The 25,454-nt window shown below is 36.1% G+C and overlaps 1 protein-coding gene and 1 long non-coding RNA gene across 2 annotated transcripts; both read right to left on the bottom strand.

Annotated features, from left to right (window-relative positions):
- Positions 1–766: 766 nt before the first annotated feature.
- LOC120331342 (solute carrier family 49 member A3-like) lies at positions 767–3,812 on the bottom strand. Its single transcript, XM_078113666.1, has one exon. It carries the CDS (start codon positions 3,748–3,750, stop codon positions 2,308–2,310), a length of 1,443 nt encoding a protein of 480 aa, XP_077969792.1. The 5' UTR covers positions 3,751–3,812; the 3' UTR covers positions 767–2,307.
- A 16,997-nt stretch (positions 3,813–20,809) lies between these two features.
- On the bottom strand, positions 20,810–23,308 carry LOC120331815 (uncharacterized). The gene is made up of 5 exons (XR_005568014.2): positions 23,182–23,308; positions 22,804–22,871; positions 22,409–22,509; positions 21,978–22,046; positions 20,810–21,614 (listed from the first exon to the last, which is right to left on the bottom strand). It is a non-coding gene; the product is annotated as an uncharacterized LOC120331815 (long non-coding RNA).
- Between the last annotated feature and the right edge of the window lie 2,146 nt (positions 23,309–25,454).

The following is a 25,454-nucleotide window of genomic DNA, read 5'->3' on the forward strand; positions in this document are numbered from 1 at the left end:
CGATTTATTTACAATGGGCTTGTTGTCTCTCTAGAAGACTTCCTAATATCACTCGCCAGTCACTTTATACTCGGAAAGGGAGGAGGTCAAGAAGGCCTAATCACATGGGGCTATCATATCTGATTGAGTTTAAGCAGTTAACCAATATTTCTTTCAATGTGTGATATGTACATGCATGTGTGATATGACTTTGCTTTTTCCCACTCCTTATATGCAAGTGCAGTTTTACGGTAAGTATTTTGTGGCGTCTGAAGCTGCCGCAAAACCATGTCCACTCAGGTCAAAACCCATGGCGGCTGACTTTTTATCTGCCATAAACTAATGGCATGAGGCGGGGTATCACGGCAGCGAATTAAAAACCATGGTGCGTAATGACAGGACCCTGATGGTGACAAACTTTTGGGAAATTGGAACATTTTTTGATGGGTTTGGGGGGTTTGGGGTTAGGTTTCAGGTTTAAATACATATAATTCCGCATGATAAACTAAAATCCGGTACATGACTTTGTGAATATACTGGTAATAGCGCCATAAAACCATGGCAGAAGCCGCCATGAAGTGTTAAGAACTGCGCCTCCAAGCTCGACTTGAACAGCATCACAAATATAGTGTAACGTTAGTCATATAAATGTAAGAAGAATAATCCATTTGCTTATCGAGTGTTCTTTCGACTCTGATATCTGAAGTTAGCATCTTGGTGATAAAAAATATTGCAAAAGCTATTTGAAGTAACCCCATTACAAATTCCATCGCACTTACTACATATACTATTTTGCATTCATTTTAATTTACCAATTTGCAATATCAAAAACACACTTGAATATAATAATGAAGAAGATCATGGCATGCAATTACAACTTAAATAGTAAATATCGGTAATAATAAAACGCATTGAGTTCGGAATAAGGAATCGGTCAGAAAAATTTTGGAATTGGGTAATTTAATTTTATAAAACTAGTCTAATATTTTGATAATATTAGTGAATATGCAGCAAAAATCACAGTAATTGAAGAAAAAAATGTAATTGTAGGAACAGAATGAATAGTACCGAAGTAAGAGTAAGAAAATTTGGCCATATCTATCAATCTCAACTTATAATAACATGTTTAAAAACACAAATGGGTTTGATCTTTTAAAATATATTTAAGTGAGGGTTTTCATTTTGAACTTCCAAAGGTCAGAGGCAAGGAAATTATAAGTATTCATATTTTAGAATTCTAAATACAGACAAACAGCTAAAAGTAAAACATTCAACTTGTTTACAATAAGTCCTATTTTATAGTGATATGTAAAAATTAAATTCATCTTTTACATTATCATTAATTTGAAAGTGTTTAGATTTTAACTATGGACATCCCTATACAACATAGCTTGAAGAAAAATAGATATTACTGGCAATAGGCAAGGCTTCAGTTGGGCTGTGGATGAAAACAAATGCAGTGTAATAACAAAAACATACAACTACAATTTGCTTACGATATTTGCCTGAAAAAGGAACTTCACGTATAAATTATGAGCAATACGTGAAATCAGCATTCAGGAAATTGATATAATTACAAACATGTTTATTATATTTATCAAAATAAAATCGATTCTGGCATATATTTGATCAGGTTTATGAGCTTAATGATTTTAACATTTATTGCTCACATAGGTTGAAAAAATTGTTATAAAAATGATTGCTAAAAATAATAATTTTACATAATCACATTCAGCCTTTCCTGGTATAATGTAATAGACTTTAATTGAAGACGTGATTGATTATAAAATGATTGATCATAAAATTCTAAATGTCGAATGAAATCAACTTATTTCCATACAAATACTAATTATATCACATTTTGATGATTTCTCAGGTTATTAAAACAAAATAATGCAATATTCACATTTATACAGATAATTATGTGGATTTAGAACATAAACCTTTTGAATGGACATTGATCAATCTTAGAAATTTCTGATATATGACTAAAATTTGCGTAATTTATTTCAATTTCAACATTTAAATTGCAGGAGAAAAACAGTCCACATATTGCCTAAAATCAATTCATGCAAGATTGAATATAGAGGATCTTACAAAAAGATGTGTAAATCATGCTACTTCATCTTACGCTCATTATTATAAAACGAATGACAAACTTCCTGATTAAATACGAAAACTACTGGGTAGCTCAACAAAAGATATAAAAGAAAAAAACAATAGAAAATAGTGCAGTGAACATCTCTTCACGATTTCAATATTATAGTGAAATTATCAAGTTCAGTAGGCAGCTCTTGAATATAAAGTTTTGAACAACTAAATTTTGGCTTAAACATCATCCACAAGGGGTTCTTTGCTTGTAGGGCTATTAAGATCAATTGGTTCAAAGTGTTCTTTCTCTGCTTCAAGGCGCCGGTATTTTGTGCGAAACACAAGCACAAATACAAGCATGACGAGTATGGCATATCCTGTGAGTACATAAGTTGAGATTGCCAAATCCTTGACTTCCACCTTGTATTTGCTGTTAGTGTTACATTTGGAATTGACCAGTTTATCCTCAGGTATGTCAGATCCAATTGCACTAAGGGATATTACAAGAACAATACTTTGTAATTGACCAAATATGAACAGCATACCAGAGCTAGTTGCTTCACCACAGGGATAGGTTGTCTCGACGGAAAGCTCATTTCCTACCGGATATACAGGAAGCCCAAAAAATCCAAATAAACCGCATGTAATTGCAATTCCTACCCACATGTCAGGACGATTGTGCACAATCGAAAAAGCAATCAATGTTAATGAGGCAACGGCAAAACAGACTTTCGTAACTTCCATGTAACGTTTTGTTTTATCAACAACTAATCCAGCAATTGCAGCTCCCACTAATCCTGCTCCAATGAGTGAAGACACACAAACAACTCCAGTGAAATTATCATCATATCCCCATGGACATAGCATCTGGGGAAGTAATGTTGTTAAGGTACTGAAGAGCGCTATTCCTCCTCCAATCGCCCATGCAAGAAGCCAATATGAGGGATTTTTGACAAGCTTCTTCAGTCCTGTTAAAAATGGTTCAGAAGCAGTTTCAGCACTGGCTGATGGAGGAGTTGGAGGCCTGTTACTGCAAATACCAAAGGTTGCCATTAATACAGCAAGAATACCGGGGATACTTTCTATTGCCAACATAAAAAGCATTTTTTCTTCTCCTGGTGCAAGCAAAGGTGATAGAATATATGCGAGCATGATTCCAAGTGGGTTACACATCGTCGCTAACATGTTTGCTGTTGCTCTTTGATCATCGGGAAACCAAAGCGCAGCCAATTTTGTGGGTGCGAATAGCATGAATGGTTGAGCCAAAGCAGCTAAAACAGTTCCAAAAAACACTAATGGAATTCTGGCATCATCAGATATACCGTCAATGGCACTAACAATTCTTATTGCCGATCCTAGAAAGTTTAACCAAGCTGCCATGACAATGGATCCCCGTAAACCAAAAGTATCAAGAAGCCAAGTTGCTATAAAACCACATGGAATTGCAGTTATCATATAAACAACAGATAGCATATTGACGGTGTCAAGATCAGTTTGGTAGAAACCTGCTGTTGTATAGGCTACAGGAGCAAAAGAAAGCCATTGCAGAGCATTCGATATATTCAATATTCCTAAAGTAGTAAGAATAAACCATCGCATCCTGTATACATGAAAACCCTCCTTTTGATTAGAAGCATTTTGATCACGATCAGTCTCTTCAAAAGTTATTGCTCCATCCATTTTATTAAGACCAGAGCTACCAAAAATGTAGAACCTAAAAATAAATTCAATTAAATATAGTTTAGAGTTGAATCATAGTCACATTTTCAGTTAGACTTCCAATCATTTTATTCTGATTCCCTTGGTACATAGGTATGGCAGTGTGGTCTTATTTTCAAACAACTCTCAGACGTACGAAAATCGAAATTAGAACTCAAATTGTCCTATGCCACAACAATCTGTAGGGTGAAAAGTCTTTAAACCGACTGACAGACTGAGCTGATGTAAACCAGCTGACTGACTGACTCCCAAACTGACTTCGCGTTTTCCAACCTTTTTTGGTCGCGGACTATTTTCTCACCGGCAAAAATCTTTGCGGACTCAAGGTGCGTTTATTGCAACCATACTCTGTGTGAAGAAGCAATAAAACCAAACACAACAGAATTTTAACGAATTTCAAAATTGGAACTTCGCCGCAAATACGTGTTCGTTAAAAGAGCCGACTTTTTAGTGTATGATGGCCTTTCATGGCAACGACGAGAAGTTTTAATTTATTTTTTCCTGTTTTAATTTAATTGTGTTTGTGATAACTCGCGGCTGCGTTGACTTACGACAATATGAAAGCATTGCTTCTTTAAAATGCCACGGCAATCTGTTAACAAAATATTGTTTAAGAGAATATATTGTCCGATTATATTCAGTTTTGATACATATTTTTTGCGATTTTGCGAATTTGTTATCGCTGTTAGAAAAATCTTACTATCCGCTAGCAATTTCCAGAAAGTACAACTTGATTTAGTACTTATTAAAAATGTATTTTTACATATTCATCGCCTTGCTTTATTATTATTAATTTAATTGCGGTCTTACTACTTACTGAATACAGCGCGAAACACCGCAAAGAGCGCAAAACAGCGCAAAACAGCGCGAAACAGCGCAAAACAGAGGGAAACTGCGCAAAACAGTGCGGAAACAGCGCGAAAGAGCGCAAAACAGAGGGAAACAGGGTGAAGCAGAAAAAAATTTTGCAATGAGTTCGGGGCACCTTGTTTTGAGTTGGAGTACCACGGCAGCAAATTAAAAACACAAACCAACGTATGTAGCCAGTAATGCTGTAATGGCAGGTCTGCCCCTGCTGGTGACACATTTTGGGTACCATAATTTAGAACATTTTCCATATGGATATGGTTGGCTTTAGGGTTAGGGTTAGGTAAAAAGGGACCTCCAGAAGTATGTGCACCAAGATGGCGCACAACCTGAAAATAGTATGTGTGTGTGTGTGTGTAGCGGATTCAGGTTGTGCGACATATTGCTGCACATACTTCTGGAGCACCAAAAAGGTAGATAAAATTTCGCATGATGACCTATAATCCGGTACAAAACCTTGTAAATATGCCGGAAATAGCGCCATAAAACCATGGCGAGAGGCGCCGTGGTTCTTTCGTGGCAGGAGATGGTAATGACTGCGTCTCCTGTTTTGCGCTGTTTCCCTCTGTTTTGCGCTGGTTTCCTTCTGTTTCGCGCTGTTTTCCTCTTTTTTGCGCTGTTTCGCGCTATTTTGCGCTGTTTCGCGCTCTTTTGCGCTGTTTCGCGCTGTTTTGCGCTCTTTGCGGTGTTTCGCGCTGTATTCAGTAAGTAGTAAGACCCATTTAATTGTGATCATTTTAATCTGCGGTTGTGTTAAAGAAATAAAAGCAATACTACTCAGAAAATATCATGATAATCCGTGGATACAAAAATGCGCGGTAAAGTACCCGATTATATTTTGTTTTGATTGGTATTTTTGTGAAGTCGACAAATCTGAGCTGTTCGTAGAACACTAACGGCGCTCCAGTATGTAGGTACCAATGTGGAGGCAGTAAAGCAAAGAATCCTAAGGGAAAATGCCCGGGTACGTACTACGTATACTGCGGTAGCACCCAAAATTTTTGCGATTTGCAATGTCTGAAAAAGCAAGCGTTTTCAATCGGTGGCGACCATCATAAAACAAAGCTTACGGTGTTCTCGGTTTTATTTTTAGTATTTCGTATGGACCTTTCCCCGAGCATTTGAGACCTCGGGTTGGAAAACACTGTCTTATCCTATGGACCCTTCCCCGGGCATCAACTTCCTTGTTTACTTCGTGACATTAGCCAATCAACAAGATGCAAAAAGGTACGTAACAATGCTCCCTTTTCGCGTCCTCTCAGACACTTTCCTCACTCAGACAGATTTTTAAGCGTGGTCGTAAACATTACCTCGTTTTCGCGTTTTTGAACTCTATTCGTTAGTGTAGAAATAGGTGTGATAGACTATGCTAAAATTCTTTACCGGTCTTTTAAAAAACAGATTGTTGTATGCGATGAATCATAATGATGGTTTGAAACACATACCCCATTTTACAGGCACCAAATCGCAAAAACACTCTTAAAATAGTCCCGAAAATTTTGCAATGGTAAAGTAACCACTGTGAAGCTAGTAGCATTTTGACCTTTGTGTGCGGCGAAGCGGAAAGGTTAATATTTATGGCAGAAATGGAGGCGTGTCAGAATCTACACCCGAAAAAATGAAGATAAACGAAATTAGCATACTATTATGGGAAATATGTTTATAATTTAGCAAAAATAACAATTATATAGCAAAAAAATAAATAATAAAAGCTTGAAAAGGAATGAAAAAACAAAAATAAGGGGAAACGAATTTTATTTAACTTACTTCGAAAAAGCAGATAAGCCAGATAATTTCAAATCCAAGCAAAAATCCCTTCCGCGGGAGAGGCATTCGATTTCATTATTTATTAATAAAGAGGTTTATGTTAATTTTTTCCCACAACTAGAACCTAAGTCTTTTTTTTTATTTTAGAATCTACGTTTTTCTCATAGCGAAAATGACCTTATTTGGAAAAATTACGTATAACGAAAAAAGTTGAATCTAGTCAATTTTCAAAGTCCAGCAACACACCCTTCTGCACAAAAGACATTCGATTTCATTATTTGTTATTAAAGAGGTTTACCTGAAGTTTTTCACTCAACTAGAACCTAAGCCTTTTTCATTTTAAAATCAAGGGTATTCTCATAGCGAATATGGCCTTGTTTGAAAAAAATACGTATATCGACAAAAGATAATTTAGTCAATTTTCAAAGCCCAGCTGCACACCCTTCCCCACAAGAGGCATTCGGTTTGATTATTTCCCATTAAAGAAGATTACCAGAAGTTTTTCACACAACTAGAACCTAAGCTTTTTTTATTTTAGAATCTGGGGTATTCTCATAGCGAAAATGGCCTTATTTGGAAATATTAGGTATAGCGAAAAAAGCTAATGTAGTCCATTTTCAAAGCCTAGCAGCACACTCTTCCGCACAAGAGGCATTCGATTTGATTATTTCACGTTAAAGAGGTTTTTCTGAAGTTTTTCACACAACTAGAACCTAAGCCTTTTTTATTTTAGAATCTACGTTATTCTTATGGCGAAAATGGCCTTATTTTGAAAAATTACGTATAGCCAAAAAAGCTAATTTAGTCAATTTTCAAAGCCTAGCAGCACACCCTTCCGCACAAGAGGCATTCGATTTGATTATTTCATGTTAAAGAGGTTTACCTGAAGTTTTCCACACAACTAGAACCTAAGCCTTTTTTATTTTAGAATCTACGTTTTTCTCATGGCGAAAATGGCCCTAATTAGAAAAATTACGCATAGCGAAAAAAGCTAATTTAGTCAATTTTGAAAGCCTAGCAGCACACCCTTCCGCACAAGAGGCATTCGATTTGATTATTTCCCATTAAAGAAGATTACCTGAAGTTTTCCACACAACTAGAACCTAAGCCTTTTTTGTTTTAGAATCTACGTTATTCTTACGGCGAAAATGGCCTTATTTTGAAAAATTACGTATAGCAAAAAAAGCTAATTTAGTCAATTTTCAAAGCCTAGCAGCACACCCTTCCGCACAAGAGGCATTCGATTTGATTATTTCATGTTAAAGAGGTTTACCTGAAGTTTTCCACACAACTAGAATCTAAGCCTTTTTTGTTTTAAAATCTACGTTATTCTTACGGCGAAAATGGCCTTATTTTGAAAATTTACGCATAGCGAAAAAAGCTAATTTAGTCAATTTTGAAAGCCTAGCAGCACACCCTTCCGCACAAGAGGCATTCGATTCGATTATTTTCCATTAAAGAAGATTACTTGAAGTTTTCCACACAACTAGAAACTAAGCCTTTTTTATTTTAGAATCTACGTTATTCTTATGGCGAAAATGGCCTTATTTTGAAAAATTACGTATAGCGAAAAAAGCTAATTTAGTCAATTTTCAAAGCCTAGCAGCACACCCTTCCGCACAGGAGGCATTCGATTTGATTATTCAGTTTGGAAAACATTTTTGAATTCGAAAACTTAATGCTATTGTGTACCCCTGCTGATGTCTTACCTATTATCGTTGTAAGCCTTTACTGGTTGGTTATAGTAGGTAATATTAACAATATTAGGCTGCTAGACTTGATTTGAAAGTTATTATTGTTACAAAATTAGAGGTGTATGTGGAGAGTATTTGGCACGCCCAGTCAGTTTTTCACCAAAATCCCAATACATGAGGTATGAATTTTGATTTCCCTTTAATTAACAGAAATATATGGATAAAAATCCTGGTCAGTTGCATACCCTCGACAATATTAGTCCACCAGATAATTTTTGTATTTGAATTACTGAACCTTTCACAAGATAATTATTTTTAGAAATCGAGTCAACGTCAGGAATGGGTCGTGGCTTTACTGTTGCTTGAGGTGCCAGTAGAGAATTGAGTCTTAAGGCACCTCCATTCCTCCACTAGCCCGGGGGCTCACCTTGGGTAAGTGACAGCACCCCCTAAACCTCCCAAACTGGGGTAACAGTTGAATGTTGCAACATGAAGTCTGGAGAATTCTTTCAAGACTGTGTTATTTTATGTGTTTTATATTGCAGTGTTGTAATATTGCATAATTATCAGATGCTTCGATATGTTCCAAATCAAACATATTTCAATTTTATAATACCATTTAAACCAGGGGTCGGCAATCTTTTGTCGCTCGCGGGCCAAAATTAAGGGTTGCAAGTCATTGGCGAGGCGCACACATTTTTGGAAATTTAAAAACCGAACGGATGGAACTACTTATAATAAAAATCAAGCAGTGATACATCTCTCGAATAGAATATAGATTTATTTCCTCAATGCATTGCATTTCAAAAAATGCCATTTGATATTTTTCTCTGCGCCATTGAACACTTTGCACTTAACATAAACTTTTCTGCGTTTTGTTACCATATAACTAAATATGATTACCTTATAGACTCATTAAAGTAATTGTGAATTATATACTTGTTAGGTTGAAATATAATTTAGTCTACGCGTGTCGGTGTTAGGTTATAATATACTTTAGTCTACACGTGTCTCACAATAAATTCTGTCGTCTATCGTCAAAACATCTGTTTTGTTACTATAATTCAGTTAAGCGTCGCGGTACGGATTATATTACTACGCGGGCCGGATCCTTCACGCGGGCCGTAGATTGCCGACCCCTGATTTAAACTATTGAACTTCGAATATGGTATTCACAGCAATTGAGCACACATAGGAGCAATTTTTGCCAGCAATTCAATCATTATGAAGCGTAATGTATATATTACACCTTATTAATATTAAACAATTATGCCTCACTCTCCTTGACATAGTTTTGGGATTTGAAAAGTGTGAAATTTCATGTTTATTGCTTAATCTTGAAAATTGAATGAATAAATTAAATTCTTTCGATATGCTTAATTTTTTCCAAATAGGGCCATTTTCGCTATGAGAATACCTTAGATAAAAAGGCTTAGGTTCTAGTTGTGTGAAAAACTTCAGGTAAACCTTTTTAATATTAAATATTCAAATTGAATGCTTCTTGTTCGGAAGGGTGTGCTCTAGGCTTTGAAATTTGACTAAATTAGCTATTTCGCTATACGTAATTTTCCCAAATAAGGCCATTTTCGCTATGAGAATACCCCAGATTCTAAAATAAAAAAGGCTTAGGTTCTAGTTGTGTGGCAAACTTCAGGTAAACCTCTTTAACATGAAATAATCAAATCGAATGCGTCTTGTGCGGAAGGGTGTGCTGCTAGGCTTTGGAAATTGACTAAATTAGCTTTTTTCGCTATACGTAATTTTTTAAAATAAGGCCATTTTCGCCATAAGAATAACGTAGATTCTAAAGTAAAAAAGGCTTAGCTTCTAGTTGTGTGGCAAACTTCAGGTAAACCTCTTTTACATGAAATAATCAAATCGAATGCGTCTTGTGCGGAAGGGTGTGCTGCTAGGCTTTGGAAATTGACTAAATTAGCTTTTTTCGCTATACGTAATTTTTTCAAAATAAGGCCATTTTCGCCATAAGAATAACGTAGATTCTAAAATAAAAAAGGCTTAGGTTCTAGTTGTAGGAAAAACTTTAGGTAAACCTCTTTAACGTGAAATAATCAAATCGAATGCCTCTTGTGCGGAAGGGTGTGCTGCTAGGCTTTGAAAATTGACTAAATAAGCTTATTTCGCTATACGTAATTTTTCAAAATAAGGCCATTTTCGCCATAAGAATAACGTAGATTCTAAAATGAAAAAGGCTTAGGTTCTAGTTGTAGGAAAAACTTCAGGTAAACCTCTTTAACTAGAAATAATCAAATCGAATGCCTCTTGTGCGGAAGGGTGTGCTGCTAGGCTTTGAAAATTAACTAAATAAGCTTATTTCGCTATATGTAATTTTTCCAAATAAGGCCATTTTCGCTATGAGAATACCCCAGATTCTAAAATAAAAAAGGCTTAGCTTCTAGTTGTGTGGCAAACTTCAGGTAAACCTTTTTAACATGAAATAATCAAATCGAATGCGTCTTGTGCGGAAGGGTGTGCTGCTAGGCTTTGGAAATTGACTAAATTAGCTTTTTTCGCTATACGTAATTTTTCAAAATAAGGCCATTTTCGCCATAAGAATAACGTAGATTCTAAAATAAAAAAGGCTTAGGTTCTAGTTGTAGGAAAAACTTCAGGTAAACCTCTTTTACGTGAAATAATCAAATCGAATGCGTCTTGTGCGGAAGGGTGTGCTGCTAGGCTTTGAAAATTGACTAAATAAGCTTATTTCGCTATACGTTATTTTTCAAAATAAGGCCATTTTCGCCATAAGAATAACGTAGATTCTAAAATAAAAAAGGCTTAGGTTCTAGTTGTAGGAAAAACTTCAGGTAAACTTCTTTAACGTGAAATAATCAAATCGAATGCCTCTTGTGCGGAAGGGTGTGCTGCTAGGCTTTGAAAATTGACTAAATAAGCTTATTTCGCTATATGTAATTTTTCCAAATAAGGCCATTTTCGCTATGAGAATACCCCAGATTCTAAAATAAAAAAGACTTAGCTTCTAGTTGTGTGGCAAACTTCAGGTAAACCTCTTTAACATGAAATAATCAAATCGAATGCGTCTTGTGCGGAAGGGTGTGCTGCTAGGCTTTGGAAATTGACTAAATTAGCTTTTTTCGCTATACGTAATTTTTCAAAATAAGGCCATTTTCGCCATAAGAATAACGTAGATTCTAAAATAAAAAAGGCTTAGGTTCTAGTTGTAGGAAAAACTTCAGGTAAACCTCTTTTACGTGAAATAATCAAATCGAATGCGTCTTGTGCGGAAGGGTGTGCTGCTAGGCTTTGAAAATTGACTAAATAAGCTTATTTCGCTATACGTTATTTTTCAAAATAAGGCCATTTTCGCCATAAGAATAACGTAGATTCTAAAATAAAAAAGGCTTAGGTTGTAGTTGTATGAAAAACTTCAGGTAAACTTCTTTAACGTGAAATAATCAAATCGAATGCCTCTTGTGCGGAAGGGTGTGCTGCTAGGCTTTGAAAATTGACTAAATAAGCTTATTTCGCTATATGTAATTTTTCCAAATAAGGCCATTTTCGCTATGAGAATACCCCAGATTCTAAAATAAAAAAGGCTTAGCTTCTAGTTGTGTGGCAAACTTCAGGTAAACCTCTTTAACATGAAATAATCAAATCGAATGCGTCTTGTGCGGAAGGGTGTGCTGCTAGGCTTTGGAAATTGACTAAATTAGCTTTTTTCGCTATACGTAGTTTTTCAAAATAAGGCCATTTTCGCCATAAGAATAACGTAGATTCTAAAATGAAAAAAGCTTAGGTTCTAGTTGTAGGAAAAACTTCAGGTAAACCTCTTTTACGTGAAATAATCAAATCGAATGCGTCTTGTGCGGAAGGGTGTGCTGCTAGGCTTTGAAAATTGACTAAATAAGCTTATTTCGCTATACGTTATTTTTCAAAATAAGGCCATTTTCGCCATAAGAATAACGTAGATTCTAAAATAAAAAAGGCTTAGGTTCTAGTTGTAGGAAAAACTTCAGGTAAACTTCTTTAACGTGAAATAATCAAATCGAATGCCTCTTGTGCGGAAGGGTGTGCTGCTAGGCTTTGAAAATTGACTAAATAAGCTTATTTCGCTATATGTAATTTTTCCAAATAAGGCCATTTTCGCTATGAGAATACCCCAGATTCTAAAATAAAAAAGGCTTAGCTTCTAGTTGTGTGGCAAACTTCAGGTAAACTTCTTTAACATGAAATAATCAAATCGAATGCGTCTTGTGCGGAAGGGTGTGCTGCTAGGCTTTGGAAATTGACTAAATTAGCTTTTTTCGCTATACGTAATTTTTCAAAATAAGGCCATTTTCGCCATAAGAATAACGTAAATTCTAAAATAAAAAAAGGTTAGGTTCTAGTTGTCGGAAAAATTTCAGGTAAACCTCTTTAACGTGAAATAATCAAATCGAATGCCTCTTGTGCGGAAGGGTGTGCAGCTCGGCTTTGAAAATTGACTAAATTAGCTTTTTTCGCTATACGTAATTTTTCCAAATAAGGCCATTTTCGCTACGAGAATACCCCAGATTCTAAAATAAAAAAGGCTTAGGTTCTAGTTGTGTGGAAAACTTCAGGTTAACTTCTTCAACATAAAAGAATCAAATCAAATGCCTCTCGTGCGGAAGGGTGTGCTGCTAGGCTTTGAAAATTGACTAAATTAGCTTTTTTCGCTATACGTAATTTTCCAAATAAGGTCATTTTCGCTATGAGAATACCCCAGATTCTAAAATAAAAAAGGCTTAGGTTCTAGTTGTGTGGCAAACATCAGGTAAACTTCTTTAACATAAAAGAATCAAATCGAATGCCTCTTGTGCGGATGAGTGTGCTGCTAGGCTTTGAAAAATGACTAAATTTTCTTTTTTCGCTATACGTAGTTTTTCCAATTAAGGCCATTTTCGCCATAAGAATAACGTAGATTATAAAATAAAAAAGGCTTAGGTTCTAGTTGTAGGAAAAACTTCAGGTAAACCTCTTCAACGTGAAATAATCAAATCGAATGCCTCTTGTGCGGAAGGGTGTGCTGCTAGGCTTTGAAAATTGACTAAATTAGCTTTTTTCGCTATACCTAATTTTTCCAAATAAGGCCATTTTCGCTAAGAGAATACCCCAGATTCTAAAATAAAAAAGGCTTAGGTTCTAGTTGTGTGGAAAACTTCAGGTTAACTTCTTCAACATAAAAGAATCAAATCGAATGCCTCTCGTGCGGAAGGGTGTGCTGCTAGGCTTTGAAAATTGACTAAATTAGCTTTTTTCGCTATACGTAATTTTCCAAATAAGGTCATTTTCGCTATGAGAATACCCCAGATTATAAAATAAAAAAGGCTTAGGTTCTAGTTGTGTGGCAAACATCAGGTAAACCTCTTTAACATGAAATAATCAAATCGAATGCGTCTTGTGCGGAAGGGTGTGATGCTAGGCTTTGAAAATTGACTAAATTAGCTTTTTTTGCTATACGTAATTTTTCAAAATAAGGCCATTTTCGCCATAAGAATAACGTAGATTCTAAAATAAAAAAGGCTTAGCTTCTAGTTGTGTGGCAAACTTCAGGTAAACTTCTTTAACATAAAAGAATCAAATCGAATGCCTCTTGTGCGGAAGGGTGTGCTGCTAGGCTTTGAAATTTGACTAAATTAGCTTTTTTCGCTATACGTAATTTTCCCAAATAAGGCCATTTTCGCTATGAGAATACCCCAGATTCTAAAATGAAAAAGGCTTAGGTTCTAGTTGTGTGGCAAACTTCAGGTAAACTTCTTTAACATAAAAGAATCAAATCGAATGCCTCTTGTGCGGAAGGGTGTGTTGCTAGGCTTTAAAAATTAACTAAATTAGCTTTTTTAGCTATACGTAATTTTTCCAAATAAGGCCATTTTCGCTATGAGAATACCCCAGATTCTAAAATGAAAAAGGCTTAGGTTCTAGTTGTGTGGCAAACTTCAGGTAAACTTCTTTAACATAAAAGAATCAAATCGAATGCCTCTTGTGCGGAAGGGTGTGCTGCTAGGCTTTGAAAATAGACTAAATTAGCTTTTTTCGCTATACGTAATTTTTCCAAATAAGGCCATTTTCGATATGAGAATACCCCAGATTCTAAAATAAAAAAGGATTAGGTTCTAGTTTTGTGGAAAACTTCAGGTAAACTTCTTTAACATAAAAGAATCAAATCGAATGCCTCTTGTGCGGAAGGGTGTGTCGCTAGGCTTTGAAAATTGACTAAATTAGCTTTTTTCGCTATACGTAATTTTTCCAAATAAGGCCATTTTCGCTATGAGAATACCCCAGATTCTAAAATAAATATGGCTTAGGTTCTAGTTGTGTGACAAACTTCAGATAAACTTCTTTAACATAAAATAATCAAATCGAATGCCTCTTGTGCGGAGAGTGTGCTGCAGGGATTTGAAAGTTGCCAAAATTAGCTTTTTTGACTTTTGTAAATTGCATAATTTTGTTTGTACCATTTTTATAAAATTATCGTGTATTAATGACACGATTGCACATAATTCTGGAAATTTGTCATCTCTTGAATAAAAAATTAATATTTCGCGCCACCAATATAGAAGAGACGTTATGCTGATCTTCAAAATATCCAAATTACGATATAACGATAATGTACGACATATAATAACCTGACTTCTGATTTCAGCGCCAGTGAGACATATTGAAACAAAACAATTTTTACGTTCTGTTTATTGCATGTGTTGAAGAATTTGCTTTATACTACAAAATGCATTTGAAACTTCTTAAATTACTAAGACATATTATAATGAAGTTTAACGTTTGTTACGTAATACAATACACAGTTTGAAACGAAGTAAAGCACTTTTACGGCTACGAAATGTTGTAATTTAGTAGGCTGGTTTTGAAATATTTTTAAAGTTATACAAAAATGCTCGGGGCTCTTGGTTGAATTAACACTTTAGCAAAATAAGCAGCGCGCATAAAGCATCACGGAATGGGCACCATATAAATTTTTATCGGTATCACAGTGTTTAATAATGTAAATCGAGTTGGTCAGACGATTTGGACCTCAACTCAATGGCTCGGTTGATATTGCTTATTTCTCTTAGTTCGCGTACCATCTTGCACCTCTGTATAAATGTTTGCAGGCATGAGAAGTATTTCCAAAAAATGTCACATAAATTGAACATAACTTAGCTCTTAATTAGCAGTTATTACCGAAACCTATGCAGGTGACATGGAACACTCGTTTCGTTATATTTTCAAGCTTATATGAATACGTAATCTAACATTTTTTGTCAAAATATTTGTCCTGATCAATTTTATCAGCCGAGTATATTTAATTTCGACAACGTACTATGACAAATGAAACTGCATAGGCGATCAAACCGCCGGGATGCTCTCCACTCTGTATCCTAAGTTGCCGTCAAATATATTTGAATTTACTGCTTATCGTGATGTATTTCGTGATGTATTTCTTCCACAGCCTGTCTACAAACTTAATCATTGTTCTCTGTGTGGAATTTAGGACTCGCCCATGTTTTACGCCACCACCCTTCAATAAGCACAAAACTGTCATATCACCCTTCAATGAGCACAAAAACGAGATTATACGCACCGCTGCGCAAAATTAGAAGAAGGTTTGCTACTAGCTTCACAGTGGTGGTAAAGTATGGGAAGAATTTTTCGGGGGTCAAAGGTCGGGTAAAGGTCCATAGACTAGTTAAGGCACAATTTCATTTCAACGATAAAATATGGCAACACTGAGTACAGAATTAGAAAATAGGACACCCCTCTTCACATTTGAGGATAGGATATGATTCACATATTTAACCCGGGGGAGAGGAAAGTCGATAAGACGGCTTAATCATATGGCGAACCACGGCCTCTCGTCCGGTTACTAGAGATGGGACCGGGTTCGGATCCGGACCCGGATTCGAATCCAGGCATTTTTTGAATTCGGATTCGATTTCGAGTCCACGTCGTTTTTACCGAGGCTATAATCAATTCTGTTTTTACTAATTTACGCCTATGTTTGTAATTTTACCCCTATAAATTTTACTACATACCTTAACTAGTTGAAATTCAAGTTTAGATATGTAACAATATCACTCGTGTGTATTATAAACACTCCTAATAAAAACGACGACAGATATCCAGATAACCTAACGCAAGTTAAAAACTATTGATAGCTTATAACAATGATGCGCCAGTCGCCTTCAAACCATCTAATTTCTTTGGTATACATGTGGTACACAAAAAACTATGTGTTAGCGCAATATTTTTGAGATTTTGATTCACGTAAATAAATATGAAACATGCTCAGGATCAACCCAAGGGGGAATCTCATCAATACCTCTTTTAAATCGAGTTCATTACGTGCAATCCTCTCTCTAAAAAAGAAGCAATGAAAAGCATGGAGCGTTTTAAAACGTTTACATGAACTACTAAATTGCAAGCATTGTATTTACGACGAGTGGCATCTCTCTACAATTTGCGCACGCGACATAGTATATTTAAGGCTAGAAATGTCTGAAATTACAGGAAAGCATTGTAGTCAAAAGCTTCTCACTTTTCATATTGACATGTAAGAATTTCTAAATTGCCGCCCAGAATTGACGCAAGGAGGTGGGCTGGAAATTCAGTTCACAGGCAAGGCGCACATTGACCCACGTTTACGTTTGTATTATGGCCGCCAAAAAAGAAGGAAAATATATTTTTAAATTGATTTAACAGCTATCTGCGGAACCATTAGGCAAAAAATATGTTTGTTAGCGCACAGTGCTGTAGTATGGTCAAAAACCAGTTTTCTACTTTTACATTGTGACGTCACGGACTCGGAGGATTCGATTCGAGTCCTTGACCTATTACTCAGATTCGTCGAATCTCTGTAATGCCGGACTCGTCCCATCCCTACCGGTTACCAGTCCAGGTTGGGTATGGGATTAGTTAACTAGTTATTTGTTTTTGGAGGCATGGACTTGATGGCGGAGGAAGCCGTAACCGACCAGCGGTTACGTGAAGCGTGAAATCCCTACAGCGGGTCCAGCAATCCTCTCGCACATGATCATCCCCGCGTGGGATTCGAACCTGCGAGGATGATCATGTGCGTTTCTGAAACCTCGCTCGCGTGCCAAGGGTTGCCCACCCCTGCACTAGAACAACTGATCAGACGAAATCAACGCATACCAGGAAGTATTATATTAAGTTTCATTCAACGATTTACAAGCAATTATGAAAAAGAGTTTGAAGTTCTACCAGTAGTGGTCTCTAGTCTAGTGGATCAGAAGATTCGAGCGAAAACGAAGTTTCGGAAAACGGTTCGGCTTGTAAATCACTCGATAAATCAAAGAGCGAAGACAACGCCAGTAATAACAATTTTCGGACACCATTTCTAGTTTGTTCATGTAAAGAAGGCGATGCATTAAAGAAAATGAATCTGGGATGGGAATCATTAGGAACAATAGCATTACCACAAGTACCTCTATTATCCATGAGAACAACAGCTTTTGATACAAATTATTAATTCATATTAATAAAAATGAGTAAAAATGCAATATATTATCTCACTTTTGTTGGTGCATTTTTGGTACACAAATTGATGAGAGGTCTGAATGACTCAAATGCAAACTACCATGCGCTGTATGTTGATCGAAAAGCTGCGATATTTCAATAATGGTAGTATTTAGTATTTAAAATCAGGTTTCTGGTCCAACTTGGCAATAAAATAATAGTTGGGATACACTTTAATTTTCTTTTGATTTGCTGCTTGCTGTAATAATCACCATGTCAGTATGTCTCGTATGAAGACCTATGATATGAAAATTAAGCTCATTTGTTTATTCATATAGAAAAAAATAGCGCTCCCGAAGTATGTGTGCCAAGAAGGCGCACAGCGTGAACCCTAACCGGGTACATACACTATGTTCAGGTTGTGCGCCATCTTGGTGCATTATGAGCTCATTTTTCTTAAATTGCAATATACAGTATACTATTTGAAAATCTGCCAGAAATCTTGTTCCAGTGATACACAATATACCATAGTTTGTGCCTCGAATTCCGTCCACCTATATTAAAAATTTCAACAAAATAATTATGAATCCAGAATCTGTCATTGAGTATTGGTCATTTCTAAAAAGAACAAAAATGGCCAGTAGTGTGATTTATAAATTTGACTTTAAGCTTGGCTCCAATTGGACTAAACATGTTTAAGGCCCATATTGGACATTCTTTAAGCTACAAATTTTGTGGGCTTGTCTTTTTGTTCTTGTCAATAGTTACAAATACTCCTGTTACATCCGTGATGACTTTTTCATGCTGAAGACTCGTTTTCTTTTCTTATGTTCCTTATTTCATTATTATTTAGTTTGTTACAGATATATTAGTTTAAGTATATGATCAGTTATATCACCATTGTGACACAATTTGAAGTTAACAAATTAAGTCGTTGTTGGACACGTAGTGGACATAACGATCATTTCAATATTATGTTGTTCTTGTTCTTGTTGTTTGACACAGAATAACACACCTAGTGGAAATATTAAAAAACCGCTTTTCTCTTCGAATACTGGACCAATTGCTTTGAAATTTTCAGTGGTTGAAGATAAAATTTTTCCCCAGAAGGCTATTACTTTTATTCATTTTAAATATTTCTGTTAGCTCTGTGAGATTTGTTTTTGTTTGCTATGACGTCATTAAACGTTCTGCGGACATCGGACGCCATTTTGTGTCCTACTGTACTGCTTCGATTGGTGTGAATATATTTGTAGACTGTGATCTGAACATAATTTAGGCAGTTTGATTCCTTTTTTTATTTCGAATTGATGCGTATTTAATAGATATAACCGATGAGAAAATATTGCTGGCTCGGGAGTCTGGGATTGGTTTGTCAGGGGTTTCGAATAGTTGTTGTTCGGGATAAACTAGCGATCGTCGTGGTGTATGTAGAAAGGCGTTGCACCATGCGTATGACGTCACTAGTATTATGATGTCATCCTGCTGGTATTCTGGGGCGCGCTGGCGCAGGATCCGGACCCAAAACGACGCGTAAATTTTCATCTCTGGCCGACCATTGGCCATAGATAAATCGAGTGTAATTATTGAAATTGATCCACGATCATGCGTGATCATACTTGATTCGAATATAAATTTCAAAATATCACTTTTTTCAAGGGGTGACCCTTCAATTTTCTCCATTTTTCGTTTATTTTGGGATTTCTATCTTCTTGGATATCTGCGTAATCCAATTAATTACGACACGAATTTAATACGAGACAGTAAGTTCGCGGGAATCAAACTTTGGTCACCATGAACAAACTAAAGGCAACCGCCGCTACCAACTAGGCCAAGGGAGAACGTGGGAGTAAGGAACTAAGTTCTAAAATTTATCATTCATTTTAAATGACTCGATAATTTTTTTTTATCAAGTCCTTTGAGATGATACATAAATATTAGACCTTGGGCTTTTGCTTATAAGTTCTGAATTGGCCTAGTTAGTGAAGGCGCTAAATAAATCATCAATTTGTTCACGATGACCAAAGTTTGAATCCCGCGATTAACATCAGCTTATCAAATTTGTGTAGTCGCTGGAAAGGCGGCGCAAAGATCTATATAACGAAGGAGAAACTCGAGCAGTGAGACGATAAAAACCTCAAAATAAGAGAAAATGAAGGAAATCGAAGGGTCACCCCTTAGAAAATAGAGAATTTTGATTCGGTTCATGTATGACCAAGCATGATCGTAAATTAATTTCAGCAATTAAACTCGAATTATCCATGACCTATGATCGGCCAGAGATATAAAAATTTCGCGTCGTTGGTTCCCGGATCCGGCTCCAAGGGACGTCATAACCTAGTGACGTCAGTCACTGTAAAGCACGCGAAATCACGCCAAAATGACGTTTTAAGACACTTCTTACACCTAAACTCCCAAGTCCTATTTTTTATTTGCCTTTAACAAAACCCAATTGCCGACAACCAATAAGTAGGGAGAAACGGATATTTCTTCAATAATTTTATTCTTTCCAAGTAAGAGAATAAATAGAGAAAAATATACAGAGAGATCCTTGGCTTACCTGGGTCAGCTTTCCAAACAAGCCGATTTTCAAGGGCGATCTCCGAAATGAAGGACTGTAATAAAAACCTAATCTAATGGACTCACCCAAAAAACTCCTAGTTCTCAAGAGAAAATACGAGTGGATAAAGTTTTGAGATATTAATGAGAATGCAGGGACAGATTTAAAAAGAGCAACATTGAGATATCAAGCTTTTCTGCCATGATCAGACGCGGAATGAAGACTTGTAAATTTCTGGGTTATACCTGGGCTCGTGGCATATCTAGTCAGGAGGACCACTGTGCCTTCCCCCGGCCATGTGTGCCATTTGGATAAGAGCGCACAAATCGATTACCTCATTTTGATAACAAACTTACTTTATAGTAATGACTTAAGTATCCCAAAATAACAAACAGTCGTTAAAAATTACAGTAAACGATCATGGGGGCGCATTTTAAACTTGGGACAGGCTTTGATATCCGACAAACCAAGGTAGAAGGATGGTTAAGGAAAAATTAAAATATTTGATTTATATATATAATTTCGAAGAACTATCAAGCCATTTATTTCCGTCTCAGTGTTGTCAATCTCTTCTTTATCCTTTCAATCCAGAACGCAACTGAAATATAAGAATAGATTCAACGCAGGACAGGACACTGCAGATGAGAAGTAGATTGATTATTCCAAAGTTAAAAATACATATAAAACTAGTTTACCTCATACAACATGCTCAAATATAGGGACACGAAAGCCAGCTCAAAGAAGTAAGGGCATGCAATCTATCACAGTAGACTACCGGTACTGTTTGACCATGCACTAGATTGTTAACGCTCAAGCGAAACCCCCCACAATGTGCGCAACTTCAATTTTGGGGACGTGAAGGCGTCTAATTTTGATGACTTCAACGGCATTTCACAAATGAATCACACACAGTACAAAAATGTGAAATGAATATAGTAATTGCCTTCCAGTTTTTTAAATTAATTTAATTTAAACACTGAAAATTTCCAGGCAATTGGTCCAGTAGTTAGTAGAAATAGGCGATATTTTCACACCAACAGCAACAACCTAATAACAAGACGATACATTTGTCTATTTCGTGTCCAATAACATCAGAAATAACGATTTCAGACTCCAGACCAGGCGACTCGAGTAGTTATAACATTCATCTGCTAGCTTGTGTATTCGGAGCTGCATATGGCAACAGTATCTATATTTCCGTCTGTGCAAGTATAATATATATTGAATCGGCTGATGATGATAAATTGGTTTTAGTACTTCGCCCAACAATGGCAAATTTGCAGTAATTATACAGATACACAAGAGCTGATCAAAAGAAACGATCACATCGTAGAAGACATCGTCAGTATAATAGCGGATTCCATTGCCTTATACGCACAATAATAAAAACACCTACAGACAGACAGATGATTTGTGAGATTCGTTGTCGCTTCAACCAGCTTGTTCCGTAATTCGGACAGAACCTGCATGATAAAATAAAATTAGATATCGGCTTTCGATAGGAATAGTTGCTGATCGTAAAGAGCAGCGGGAATCATCCCACGAGGGGGGCGTAGACAATTTTCTGAGGGTGCGTTAAGCTAATTAAAAATATAAATATTTGTTAGATTTGATCTTGTCCGCCTCATTTTGTATATTTACGTCCTATCCACGTATTTTCATCGTGTTTTTTGAATAAAACATAATTTCGCTTTACTATTTGTTATAGTTATGTTGAGGTGGGGCGCGAGACAAATTATAAAAGGGGGGCGTGGATCAAAAAGTTTGTGAACCCCTGATAGAGTTTCGTTTGACTGGAAAGACTATTATAGAAAGGTTATACTTACTTCAACAAACTCTTGATTCGTGATATTCGCTTTCACCTTATTCGCTTATGCTCGTATTCATGGCATAACCTAAATAATAAAATACAAGTTAGGAAACTGTCGAACCCGAAATATTCCACCCAATTAAAAAACGCCTTAGCGCAGAAATCTTATTTTACATTCAATATTATTTCTTTCAACACAGAGACAGCTAATGCGTGTACGGATAGGATGTCGGAATAAATAATAGCAATTAATTTTAGAGCAAATTCAATTCAATTTATAAACACGAGCACTTCCAAACCCCAACAACAGTATTTCTAGGGTACCCAATCTTTTTCGTTGAATTTCTCCCTATTTTGAAACTCTTTATTCCTTCCTCACTATGCATGACAACTAATTTATTTGTTCAGTCTTCAATGGATCGTTTGTTGGAAATTGTAATAACTTACATGTTTGACTCAGACGTAGCGGACATCCTACATTCATTTCCTAATCAGCTTTCAGCTTCCAATGAATGAATTTCAAGACAAATCTCAAACCACGACAATTTCTGTAACACAAATATCGGAATCTGATTATGCCCGTTACAAATTGTTTTTAAAAAGACAAATTTTAAGTTTCTGTTCCCAAACACCTGATGCAAAACGTAAAAACATAATTTATAGTTTAAGTACATAATTTATTTATAAGTTTTTCACGAGATTCATCGGAAGACACTCATCTTACTTTAAATACAAATTTTTAAATTTATAAACTACAAACAAAAAGATCGTGATAATATCGTGGTGAACAACGGCAAAAAAGTCTTACAAAAAAGACAATGATTGTGTTGATAAAAACTTACTTTCAGTTAAATTGTTCTGCATGTTAGAATCCAGTTATGCTGAAGATCCACCTCCTATCCAATTCCGTCTGCACATGCATATTAATACAACATAAAATTGAAGGATAATTTAGTTGTGTAGAAAATTTCGCAATTCCAATTGCTATTGAGACATAAAATTTGGCCTGGCCTACTTCATACGGAGCGTGAATTACTTTTTGCGTAAGCATTTTTTTTTCTTACTTATTATGTTTGTCAACAAAAATAATCTCGTGGTCGATAGAAAAACTACTAGAATAATATTGCTTTTACAAAATACGAAAGTTACATAAAATGAAATGAATTTAACCGGACTGCAGATGCATAGTCATCAATACCATCTAATACTTCATACTCAACTGAATAAATGTTCGTCAATTGCATTTCCTTTAGCAGATCCCGATGCCAACAATTCCAGAATTTGTGATCCAATTCCACCACGGATCAATAATTCTAGGCCTAATATTAGCATTAGTAAAACATACCTGTAAAAACATAAAATTGCCTGCAAGGGAACGAGAAAACTGCAAATAAAGCCAGATCACATTAATTGTCTGTAGAATAAATTATCTATAGAACAGACAAAACGACGAATACATTGGAAATATATTCAAAATGTAAATTTAAATGCACTTACAACTAATGTACGTTTCTCAGCGCAAGAGCCCATTGGTATAAAACCTCCATAGGTAATCAGATTTATGTTAAGTTTAATATAATAAGACAATACAATGACACTTACGAAATCATAAAACTTCCAAGACTATATATTATATTGCCCGCGCTTGGCAACTTATGGCTTTAAATAAATTAACATTACCTTATTAATCCGTGATCGTTTCCCGGGAGTCTTGGAATAATGAATTTGACAACAATCATCGCGTTAATACTATGTTATGGCCTAACTGTATTATTATTTCGTATATATTTAGCTATTAGTCCTGTGTCTTTCGTTTTCGTTTCACCTCGACAGTCCCACTTCGTAGCCGATTGAATCAACAATTGTAGCTTGACCTAGGTTTAACTGCATTAGTATAGCTGTGAAAGACTCAGAAATACGGTTGTAAAGAAGAAAAACGCTAGGATATAGGAGAATGAACGTAACACACAACAAAACATAAAAACCTTTGCGGACTCAACGTGCGTTTATTGCAATGGTATTCTGCGCGAAGAAGTAAAAAAAAACCAAACACAACAGAATTGTAACGAATTTCAAAATCGGAAATTCTGCGCAATTACGCGTTTGTTAATGGACCCCAAACTTTGGAACACTCTTCCCTCAAATTTGAAAACGTTAAAGTCTAAAAAATCTTTTCAAAAACAAGTCAAGTCTTATCTAGTCTCCAAATATTAAAAGTTACTGTTTCAAAAACTCACTGATACGTGCTAATAGTTTCGGAGCAATCAATCAAGTTGGGACACTCCTCATTTGCACTTTGTTTTTTTTAAAAGGCGGTTTCAATAGGGTTATTTTTGGCGTGCTTAGTGACGTCATTACTGATTCGTCAGGCCAGGGCCCAGGGACAGTATAGTTATTATGGTTCCGAATGCTAGAGACGATTTCGTTATGACGGCTTCCTCCGACTAGATCTGGCCTCTTACCGCCGCGAGTTCGCCTCGCAATTTAATTTTTGAACTATATATAGTTTATTTTCAAGCAATTTTCAAAATCAATTCATTACGTCATAATATGACGTCGTATGACGTCATTGTTGAAGAGGGGTCACAGATGGCGGGGCCTGTGGGATTCTAATCGTCTAGATCCGGTCCTGCCTATAGCTTTGGCCAACTATTCAACATACTATTTTACTAGAATGTAGCTTATTGTGGCATTGGATGTTCACAATGAAATTGCTTGCAGTCAATTTGCAGATCTGAATCTTCGTGTGCACTCTGTGGTGAAGACAGATTGTTTTCAGTAGGTTGCCAGGTTTACATATTCATCCCAGGGAAGAGGAAAGCCTATAAGACGGCTTGATCATAGGGCTAACCACGACCTCCCGTCCGGTTACTATCCATGTCGGGATTAGTTAGCCAGTTATTTGTTTTCAGAGGTATGAACTTGATGGTGAAGAAAGCCGTAAGCGACCAGTGGTAACGTGAATAGTGTCGAGGAGTACAGCAACCCTCTCGCACATAATTAACCCCCGCAGAGTGATCAGAGGTGCGATGGCGAGTGTACTCTTAACGCTGAGCACGATGTATCGCATAGCTGCAAACTTTTTAGTTTCCATCAACCCATTATTTCTTGTTAAGTACGGGATTGCTTACGGAAGTGGTAAAGAAAGATGTGTTGTGTATTCTAATACAGGGGTTCTCAACCGCCGGTCCGCCAAATATATTCCAATATAAGTATATTATAAACGAATTCCAAAATACAAAGTATTGACGACACATCCATTTACTTTATGATTTTTTACCTCATATTAATTCTAACAACCAAACTTGGTGAGAGGTCCTCTGCCCATTTAAAGCCCTGAACGGCTGAATGTTTTTAAACCTCTTCATTCATGACTTTTTCGCTTACAACGAAAATCTTTATCTTTGTATTGAAATGAAGTAACTAGAATGTCGATAGCATATATACTGAAGATGATGACGTATTGATGATGTCATCATCGAGTTCTGTAACG

Source organism: Styela clava, chromosome 6, assembly GCF_964204865.1.
Source record: "Styela clava chromosome 6, kaStyClav1.hap1.2, whole genome shotgun sequence".
In the NCBI taxonomy this organism is placed as follows: Eukaryota; Metazoa; Chordata; class Ascidiacea; order Stolidobranchia; family Styelidae; genus Styela; species Styela clava.